A 10,739-nucleotide genomic window follows, 5' to 3' on the forward strand; every position below is an offset into this window, starting at 1 on the left:
TTTTCACAACTATAGTAAGAATATTATCAAAAAAAAAAAAATAGTATGAAAAAAAATTAATAAAAAACATTCCAATAAACTATTTTTTTTTTACTTTTCTTTTTGCGCTTACAAAATTATCATTTATCATTTATTTTGAGTTCAAAACCATTAAAGATGGACAAATGTGTCTTTGAATATTTAATGAGTTGATGATACTAAGAGTTTAAAACAAATAGCAAAAGCCCAAAGCCCAACCACTCAGTTTGTATAATTCTAATCACCCATAACAAACTCGTATGCTCTCATTCTTTTCTTTCAGTCTCAATTCTTAAACAAACGGTCAGACCTCAATCCAAAATAAAATAAAAATAAATAAATAAAACAAAAAACCAAAAACAAAAAACAAAATTTCATAAAGGACTTGCGGTGCAACGCAGCTTGTTACATGCTTGTCCTAATTATTTATAAAACTCATTATCATTATCAATAAAATTTCAACTTAAAAAAAAAACAAAAAACAAAACAAGGTATTTTTTATTTTCAAATGTTAATATTTTATAAGTCTATATAACATAACATTATAAGTCTATATAATATTATATAGACTTATAACATTATAGGAAGTTAATAATTTGTTGAATTGTTGTAGACTTGTGTACTAGATTATGCAGATATATATAGACATAGTAGTATAAATTAATGAGTTAAGTGTTTAAGTAGTTAATTTTATCAGTCCATATTAAATTCTTAGTAGTCAACGCACTCTAGTTTTGTGAATTGAAATAAATGTATAATTTTGTTGATCTTTATTATTTAGACTTCTGACAAAAAAATAAAAAAATTACATACGGTTTTTTTTTTTGTGTGGTGGGGTGTGCACATAATCTCGCACTCCTTGATTAGAATTCTGGCTCCGTCCCTAATTAACATTAATGACGAGGTTCACTTCCGCATCTGGTGGAGATTCCTTTTTCCTCTTGTGAAACTAGCTCATAAACAAAATAATAACACCGAGACCGATGATATCGAGACCAGTTCCTTCGTAAAATGATTTCAACTTTTCCTCTCTCAATTTCGTTGGTGAAATAGTGAGATCTGATTGGGGTGGACCTGATGATGATTGTTGTGGGCAAATATCGTTTAGATTCCCTTTCAAGAACAACGCGTGCATCCCCAACAAATTCCCATAACTTCTCAATCCCTTTATCTCCCACATAATTTCCTAAATGAGTAGGACTATTAATGACTAGCTCAACCATCTCCATTGGAGCTCTTAGGCTGAGTCCAATAGCTCCCTATCCCCTTAAAATTATAGCTAAAGTCAACATATTTTACTCTCTATCATTAATTTTCTCTGTATATATACAAAAGATTTTACTCTCTATTTTTAATTTACAGACTAAAATAAGGATAGAGAGTAAAATCTTTTGTATATATACAGATAAAATTAACGATAGAGAGTAAAATCTGTTGACTTTAGCTCTACTTTTAAGGGGATAGGGAGCCATTGGACTCAGCCTTAGAGAATTCCTAGGTGGAGGCATCAATTGCATATTTGTTTCTATCATTTTTGTAATTTCGCCAAAAACCATTTTTAAATGGAGGTAAATGTGGAGGTATCAAATTTGCAGTTTCAGATGCAGATGCAGTAGTGACAATATTGCACACCATGGCCAATATTAAGTGATTTATTATTATTATTATTATTATTATTATTATTATTATTATTATTATTTCAATTTGGGACGACATTCCCAATCTGGCGCGATAAAGTAGTGTCGCAGATAGTAAGTCTTACTCCAAATTTACAACTGTTATTTGTTTCCATCTAAAATTGGTTAAATTTTGTGAATACTTGCCTCAAATTTTAGCCTGAAACATACCGTTAATACCTCCACCACCTAGAAATGCTCATAAGACAAAAAATGTGTTATATACTCATGCAACTCACACCTTAGCGTGCTTTGCCTGTTAGCATTTCCACTTGACTATGTCTTCATTCCAGCGATAGATTTACAAAAAGTTCTATAAAGAGTGGGAAATTAGAAAATAGTATCACGTGAATGTTTTACTTAAAGCTTAAAACGTATGGATTAGTTGACAATGACCCTCCTTTGTGCGTGGGTACTGGGTACCGGGCAGTGTAATGTGTATGGTTTAAAGAAGCATATCCACGTTAGCAGTGTTGGGCGTTTTGGGAGTCCTTATAAGTTGAGTCAGATCCAATAGAATGAAGGACCCACAAAACATGTGAACCAAACGTGGCTAATCACTTTTCAAAGACTGGAAAGTACCATTTATCTTACCATAGTACCATGGCGCAGCCCACGTGATATACAGGAAAGGCACAAAGGCAGAAACCAAAAGAACAATTGACAGTGTTAAGTGTTAGAGTTCTTGTAATCCGCGACGGTGGGGCATAGAGCCAAAGAAGGCTGACGAAGTGTCCCCCCGGTTTGCGGAGATCTATTAATTCACAAGAACCGAATTTTTTTAGGTTTTCTATACTATAAACATACTATTTTCATATATAAATAAAATATGAAAATGTTGAAACCTAACTAAGCCGTTATCTTTCCTTTTCAACTTTTTTTTGATTAGCTATTATTAAATTTCGCTCATAGCAAAAACAATTTTGTGTAATAGTTAGGCTCGGTTTTTAATTTTGTTGAAGTATGTAAAATATCCCACGTTTCTATAAATGTGGATACGTATTTAGGATTAGTTTCTGTTTTGAGTAGTTTGACACCCAAGTAAGTCAAGTATAAATAGATAAAACTATGGGTAAAATATTAGGCTAAATCTACTGTGCGCGAGGTGTAGGCTACGCCCTCACATCTCGGCCACTCATCACAAGGGGGGTGCGTGTGTATTGTATCAAGAAGTAGTGATCCACGGCCCTCAGTTCCTGCGCACGATACATCTCGCGCACCGAAGTAGTGCTCAAAATATTAACAACTCTTTTTATTCTAGCCTCCATTCTTTTCTATTATTTTCCTTCTTGGTTTTCCCATTACAAGCATATTTAAACTCTCCTAGTATCACCACTAATATGGTATCGGAGCATCAGGTTCAAATCTAAGTTTAGTGGTATACTAGGAGAGGTAACCCTCAAAATAAGTATACAAGAAAAAAAATCAATTCTTTTTAAGTTTTTCAGTATAGTATTCAATTCAAGTTTTAATCTTTCTCACAAGAAGTTTTTGCTGGTGTTTAAAGTTTGTTTGAAGAATGCTAGGAGAGAGATCTGAAGTTTCTCAGTATTAGTTTCTTAGTATTGTTTCGCTTCTGCAGTCTCCTTATTCCACAATCTCTATATCTCGTAGTATCTGAAGTTAGTATTAGACGAGGCGCGCACGCGCTCGGTTTAGCCTTCTGATAGGCGTGCACGCGCTCTGGGCTTTGTATCTCGCAGTTTCTAGTGGAAGGCGCCGCAGCGGTAGGTCGATCTCTCAGATCTCGCAGATTCTTTGGGTTCAGATTGTTTGAAGTTCTCCACTTTGGTATCTTGATTGGAGACTTCTATTTCATCTTGGTTTTCTCGACAACTTGCACGTTTCAGACACTTTATTACAATCATTGGGTTTCTTGATTGAAAGTATTGGTTTGCAATATTGATTTCGACGGCACGGAGATTGCCATCACGTCCTTGTAAGTTCCACATCTTTAAAGAAATTGTTAGTTGTTGCTATGTGCTTGAAATCAGTAGTTGGATTGTTTGATGAGAAGTTTGAAAAGATTATTTGTTTTGTTTTTATTGGATTTCTCTAGAGCCGTATGGGCATCATGCAAGTGCAAGGCCCCACACTCTTGCAAGAGCCTTTACGTGGGTCACCACCTACTTCCTCAAGCACTTTCGAATTTTTTTTCTCCCAGCATGATTGGAGGGGTGGTATTGTTTGTATGTCGCTATGAATGTTTGAGTTTCTAGCTTCGCGAGCTTGGTATTGATAAACGAGTATTAGTTGGGTATTGGCTAGTTGGGTATTGGTTGGTTGCATAACTTTAGGGATAATTAGTTTATTTATTGGGTTGGTATTTGGGTTTCTCTGTTTCAAGTTTAAGTCGGAATAGACAAGTCTTTGTATGTTCTAACTCAGACTTGTATATTCCAACTTGAGGGGAATAGGGAGATATGAAGACATTCAGTAGTATATGAGGCAAGGAGAATATGGAGACGTATGAGGAAGAGTACTCATGTCTCCATATTCCATCATGCCTTAGCAAACTCACTTCATGAGGGCATACGCCCCTCATACAGGCATATCCAAGGGCTTGCTCCCCCTTTGCATCTCAACAGTATGACATCCCCACTATTCAGTCTTCAGTATTCAGATAACAGTCAAGCCTAAATTGCACGTATGTTTCAGGTAGCAGTCAAGCCTAAAGCCTAAACTGCACGTATGTTTCAGGTAGCAATCATGCCTAAACCTGCAGCTTATCGATTCGTAGCGATCAAGCCTAAAACCGCATTATGTTTCTTCGATAGTAGTCATGCCTAAACTGCAATCTTTCGTATGTTTCAGGTAGCAGTCAAGCCTAAACTGCACTCTTCAGTATTCAGATAACAGTCAAGCCTAAACTACACGTATGTTTCAGATAGCAGTCACGCCTAAATTGCACGTATGTTTCAGTATGTTTCAGGTAGCAGTCAAGCCTAAGCTGCACTTTTTAGTATTCAGGTAGCAGTCAAGCCAAAACTGCACTCATGGTTTTCAGTATTTAGGAGTACCTAGAACAGTATTTTGTTGACTTAAATAGTGATATTGATAGTAGCAGCCAAGAAGCGCATATCAAATCACTGTTATTGTTTGCAATTTATTATGACAGCCATAACAGCGAATGGAGTGAACAACAACCAAGTAGCGTGCCATCAAACCGGTGTTATGGTTTCAGTATGTGACTGTGGTACCTTCAGTATTCAGGTTAGGCCATTGCATACACCGACAGTTTCACTTTCTAGAACGTCTCAACAGTTGTTCGAGTTCTTCAACTAAAGACAGTTCTATGCGAAAAGGGGAGGAGTATTCTTATAGTATTCTTATCGTTTATTTTTGCAATCCAATCTGTAATTTGCATAGTTTGCGTAATTACAGCTTGAGGGGGAGTGTTGAAGTATATAAAGTATCCCACGTTTCTATAAGTGTGGATACGTATTTTGGAGTTTCTGTTTTGAGTAGTTTGACACCCGAGTAAGTCAAGTATAAATAGATAAAACAATGGGTAGAGTATTAACAACTCTCTAACCCTATTATTCTAGCCTCCATTCTTCTCTATTCTTTTCCTTCTTGGTTTCCCCATTACAAACATGTTTAAACTCTTCTAGCATCACCACTAACAAATTTGCTTATTTGAGCGTTGAGACTATTACTCTGAACACTTCATCTATCAAGTATCAATGGCTTAATCGAACCACCTAATCACATATGCAAGAGTGTGTGTGGTTGTTGATACGGGTTGGATTTCCAACATCCACTACTGTTAAACTAGGAGAAGGGAATGATGCTGACATTGGTTTGGATTATGATTGGGTTCTGGAGAAGTGTGAAGCCTGCAATATTTTTGGGGATTTTTGGTAAAAGTCACCCTTGAACTTGCCCCTGATAACCACTTACCCCACTAAACTTTTTTCTAAGCGAAAAAAACCCTCAACTTGCTAATGCCAAACACAACTGTTAGCTGGGTTGCTACCATTAGTAAGATATGACGTATTTCGTTATGTGGATGATGTCATATTTAATTTTTCTGGAGTGGTGCGTGCCCCTTGACGAGTTGGATAGTCAATGCCAACTCAGATTAGTCAAGTCAAAATCCCCAAATTGAAACCCTAGTTCTCATTTCTCAAGTCAAAATTCCCACACCCACAAAATTAAAACAAAGCCCACCCCAATAGCCAATAGCTTCAGACGAACTCTTCTCTTCTCCAACTCCAAACCCTATCACAAATTCCAAACCCTAGTTCAATCAAAATCCAAAATCCAAAATCGACTATGAACACCTAAACCCACAAATTAAAAACCTTGGTTCCATGGAGAAATTATACCTTTTACAGATATACCATGGGGGGGTCGGTTTGAGAGTAGTCCTAGCTTATAGTATATTGGGGGTGGTGTGTGAAAAGCGATTATGGAAATTTTCCAAATAGTTTGAATGTTTTCACTCTGAAGGAAATGGTAAAATGACTGGGGTATAATGTCAACAGCTGTAAGTTGTACTATAACAGTCCTGGTTTATGTCTTGAAGAGGGTTTGAGAATGATTTTGAAAGATAACGATGTTAATGAGATGTTAAAACTAACGGATATTTTTGCACGCATTGATGTTTATGTTGAACACATAGAACCTGGTGAGAGTGGGAGTGAAGAAGACAGTGATGAGTATAATGACTCTGATAGTGATGTGGCTAGCTTAAACCATGTCAGTGATGATGATGAACTAATTGAGGTGAGGAAGAAATTTATTGAACTGAGGAATGCTAAAGATAAGAAGAGAATCAGTCCTGGTGAAGGTGTTAGTGGTGGTGATGGCCTGGTGAAGGTGAAGGTGTTAGTGGTGGTGGTGGTGGTGAAGGTGTTAGTGGTGGTGTTGGTGAAGATGTTAGTGGTGTTGGTGAAGGTGTTAGTGGTGGTGTCGGTGAAGAGGAAGAAGTTTTGGAAGGTAACAACATTGGTGACTTTGAATATAGTGATTATAGAGACTCAGATGACTATGATAGCCCTGTGGAGACTGATGATGATGGTGATAGGGTGTGCATTAAGAGAAAGAAAGCTAGTTGGCCTGTGTTTGATTCAAATATAGATATGAAATTGATTGAACCTGTTTTGGGGATGAGGTTTTCTAATAGAGATGAGTTGAAGAACTGTCTCAAGGACTATGGAGTTGCAAATGGCCATCCCATATTCTTTAAGAAAAATGAAAGTAGGAGATTAACAGCTAAGTCTGCTGGATGTAATTGGAGATTGCATGCCAGTCCTATGCAATGTGAGAATAACTATCAGATAAAGTCCTGCAAGAGTGTGCACACATGTGTCAGAGATTTCAATGCAAAAGTTTGTAATTCTAGATGGCTTGTAAGGAAATATCGTCAGGATATACTTAACAATCCAAAGTGGAAGTTGGCTGACTTTAAGCAAAATGTGTTGAACACGTACGCAACAATCGTTTCAATGAGTTAGTGTTTTAGAGCTAGGAGGATGACATTGGGGGAGATCGACTCAGTGATGCTTAAGCACTATGCCAAGCTTTGGGACTATGCTCATGAGATATTGTGCAGAAATCCAGGGAGTAATGTTAAAATTCATTGTGAAAATCCCCATATTTTCCAAAGAATGTATGTTTGTATTGATGTTTTGAAAAAAGGTTAGAAGAAAAGTTGTAGACCTGTGGTTGGGCTTGATGGATGCTTTTTGAAGGGTTATATTAAAGGTGAACTGTTGACAGCTGTGGGTAGATATGTGAATAATCAAATGTACCCAATTGCATGGGCTGTGATTGAAGGTTAGAACACAAAATCTTGGGTTTAGTTTCTGAAATTGCTGCTTCAGGACATTGGGGAGGTAGATGGGCTTGGGTGGACTGTGATCTCAGACCAACAGAATGGTCTCATAGCTGCAGTGGATACACAATTGCCTTTGGCGTAACAGTCTTTGTGCAAGACATATATATCACGAACTTTAGGAAGACCTTTAGCGGTACTTTGTTGAGGGCATTGTTTTGGAAAGCTAGTAAGAGTCCTACTGAAGAAGAATTTGCAAGTGTAATGACTGAAATTAAGGCTGCTACGAAAGATGCTGAAGATTACTTGCGAAAGAAGCAAAACCCAAAGCAATGGTGTAGAGTATATTTCCTTAACATGTCTAGTTGTGATGCAGTAGAAAACAACATGAGTGAATGCTTTAATGGACAAATCATTGAAGCAAGAAGGAAACCAATCATTCATATGCTGGAGGACATTAGAATTTATTTGATGACTAGGATACAAAAGAAAAACACGAAAATTCAGAGATGGACTGACAAGTTGGCACCAAGAATTAGGAAACTTTTAGAGGAGAACAAATTGGAGAGTAGAAAGTGGACTAGTATTTACTCTGGGGGTAATATGTTTGAAATAAGAAAGCCAAACTATGATTCGTATGTTGTTGACACAGGAAAGAGGACTTATTCTTGCAAAAGGTGGGACTTAAATGGCATTCCATGTGCTCATGCAATATCAGCCATTTTTTGTAGAAAAGAGAATCCTGACAACTATGTGGTATTATGGTATACAGCTGATTCGGTGTCCAAGGCTTATGAAGAGTTCATACTTCCTTTGTGTGGCGAAAGACAATGGAAAAAAACACAATTCCCTAAGTTATTACCTCCAAAAAAGATAAGAATGCCTGGAAGACCAGCAAGGAATAGGAGGAAGGATCCACATGAGAATTTGGACAAGTCAGGAAAACTATCAAGGAGAGGAAAGCAAATGTGATGCTCCAATTATAAGGAGTATGGGCATAACAAAGCAGGGTGTAAAGAACCACTTGCTGAACCACCTGTAGAACCAATAAGTATGTCTATTTTGTTTATTTGATGTATATATAACAATAAATTGTCTAATTTAATTTGTGCTCGAACAATTTTAGGTCACTGACGTAGAGAATGCAATACCAAGCAATAATGATGTACCAGCCAGTGTACCAACCAATGAAGTACGTGCCGAACAATGATGTACCAGCTAGTGTACCAGCCAATGAAGTGTCGAGCAATGATGTACTAGCTAGTGTACTAGCCAATGAAGTGCCGAGCAATGATGTACCAGCCAATGTACCTGTTCAACAAAGAAAAATTAAAGAAAAGGCACCTATTGGATTTGGAGTGCATACATCCGAAATAACTGGGAGGACTTTTGTGAAGGTATCATATAAGTTTTGATATACAAGCGTAAAAGAGTTATTTTGTGAAATATGTAGTTGGATTTAATTTGGAAATTATATTCTTCATTTGTGCAGCTTATGGGGGCAGAAAAGGGGCAAATGGTATAAGCCAGGTATGTACGACCCAAGTATGGTGCCAAAAAAGAGGAAACCACCTAAGAAAAACATTGATTTGCAGACATCTACAAATGCTAGCAGTGCAGCACCGTTAGGCACACAATCATCAAGTGCTTCCAGTCCATCTCAGGTTGCCGCAGTTTCGAAAGATGGAGCAACATTAGGGACACAGTCATCTAGTGTTGGTAGCCCTTCTAAGAGTACAAGATCACAAATTGTTGCAGGGACGAAGAGCTTGTGTGCCATGACTAACAAGAAGGGATAGACATAATATTGGATTTATTTCTTATGTTTTGGGGTTTGTTTTGTTTTTTACTTATGTTTTTGGGTATGTTTGTTGGTCTAAGATAATGTATGAACCATGTTTGATTAATGCAAAGTGTGTTATCAGATGGCTGTATAATCTAGCAAAGAGCTTGTGTGCTTTTGCCAATTTTTTTATTAATGCAAAGAGTTTGTGTCCTTTTGCCAATTTTTTATTAATGCAAAGAGTTTGTGTGCTTTTGTCAATTTTTTTTTTTAATGCAAAGAGCTTGTGTACTTTTGCCAATTTTCTGACCAGGTTGCAGATAATAGTGGCTGACAGGTTTATACAGGTAAGATATTTGCATTTTCTGACAGGTTTTATATCAAGTGCATTTTCTAACAGATTGCATTTTCAGCTTTGAGTCTTTAACACAATTACTTCGCCTGCAATTGCACTCTAAAGCTTTACCTTTCTCATTTCAATCACAAGCCAGTGTTGTGGGAGGAGCCATAGGGCCAATAAACCAAAATCGCATTCAAGCCCCTCCACTCTCACTCGGTTTCTTCAATATCAATAGTAATAATAAGAATCATTAGGGGCTTATAAGTATAATCAACAGCCAAAACAGAAGTAGAAGAAGAAGCGCGCTGAGGGAAGGAGGAGAAGGAGCTATGACAATTGAGATTGAGGAAAAGATGGGAATAAAGATACAAAGCAACCCACCCGAATCTAAACTCACTCAACTCGGTGTTCGTACTTGGCCCAAGGGTAAGGTGAAGGTGTATCCTGATGGACATAATGAGTTCGTTGAGTTTGGGGCTGGTGACTTGGTCGAGTTTCCTAAAGGTATGAGCTGCACTTGGGATGTATCCGAGGCCGTGGACAAGCACTACAACTTCGAAAGGAGCAATACCAGAAATCCTTGTACTCTCTCAACTCATAATAATGTAAATATTGATTTCATGTCTTATGACTCATGTCTATTACCACCGGATGTGTAATAGGAACTAATTCATCCACTGTTAAGTCCACTCCACCTTTGTACTATGATGATGAACATTTAGAAGCAGGGGTTAACAAAACTCAAACTTCTATACTAGTTGTTTTCTGCTTACATTATTCAAGTTCTTAAAAAAAAACTAACTACTGATTAGACAAGTAAGAAATTTTAGGCATCTTCAAGGTTCGAAAGTTCCAATAAATTTTTTTGAAGTCTTTGTTAAGATGATCACCTAGCTAGTCTTTGTTAAGATGATCACATATTCAACCTTTCTCTAAACAACTAGAAAGTACTACGGATCGAAATGTCAAAGGAGATCGAGCTACATGCAAGGATGTGAGTTTCCAATCTAACGAATGGAGATAAACAGGAAGTGACCCAAAGACAAAACAATGTATGAAAAAAGGTTTATTAAAAAAAGGAATCCTTCAAAATCCAAAAACATATATAGAGTAGTCATGAAATCATACAAATATCAAACA

At 37.0% G+C, this 10,739-nt stretch overlaps 2 protein-coding genes across 2 annotated transcripts; both read left to right on the forward strand.

Moving 5' to 3' along the window:
- Positions 1 to 7,174: 7,174 nt before the first annotated feature.
- LOC147496036 (uncharacterized) lies at positions 7,175 to 8,448 on the forward strand. Its single transcript, XM_086568511.1, has 3 exons — positions 7,175 to 7,340; positions 7,422 to 7,478; positions 7,526 to 8,448. The coding sequence occupies exons 1-3, from the start codon at positions 7,175 to 7,177 to the stop codon at positions 8,446 to 8,448; spliced, it is 1,146 nt and encodes a 381-aa protein (XP_086424637.1).
- A 1,302-nt stretch (positions 8,449 to 9,750) lies between these two features.
- Positions 9,751 to 10,354, forward strand: LOC147496037 (uncharacterized). Its single transcript, XM_086567417.1, has one exon. The coding sequence runs from the start codon at positions 9,929 to 9,931 to the stop codon at positions 10,256 to 10,258; it is 330 nt and encodes a 109-aa protein (XP_086423543.1). The 5' UTR covers positions 9,751 to 9,928; the 3' UTR covers positions 10,259 to 10,354.
- Positions 10,355 to 10,739: the final 385 nt, after the last annotated feature.

This window comes from Coptis chinensis, chromosome 6 (assembly GCF_015680905.1).
Source record: "Coptis chinensis isolate HL-2020 chromosome 6, ASM1568090v1, whole genome shotgun sequence".
In the NCBI taxonomy this organism is placed as follows: domain Eukaryota; kingdom Viridiplantae; phylum Streptophyta; class Magnoliopsida; order Ranunculales; family Ranunculaceae; genus Coptis; species Coptis chinensis.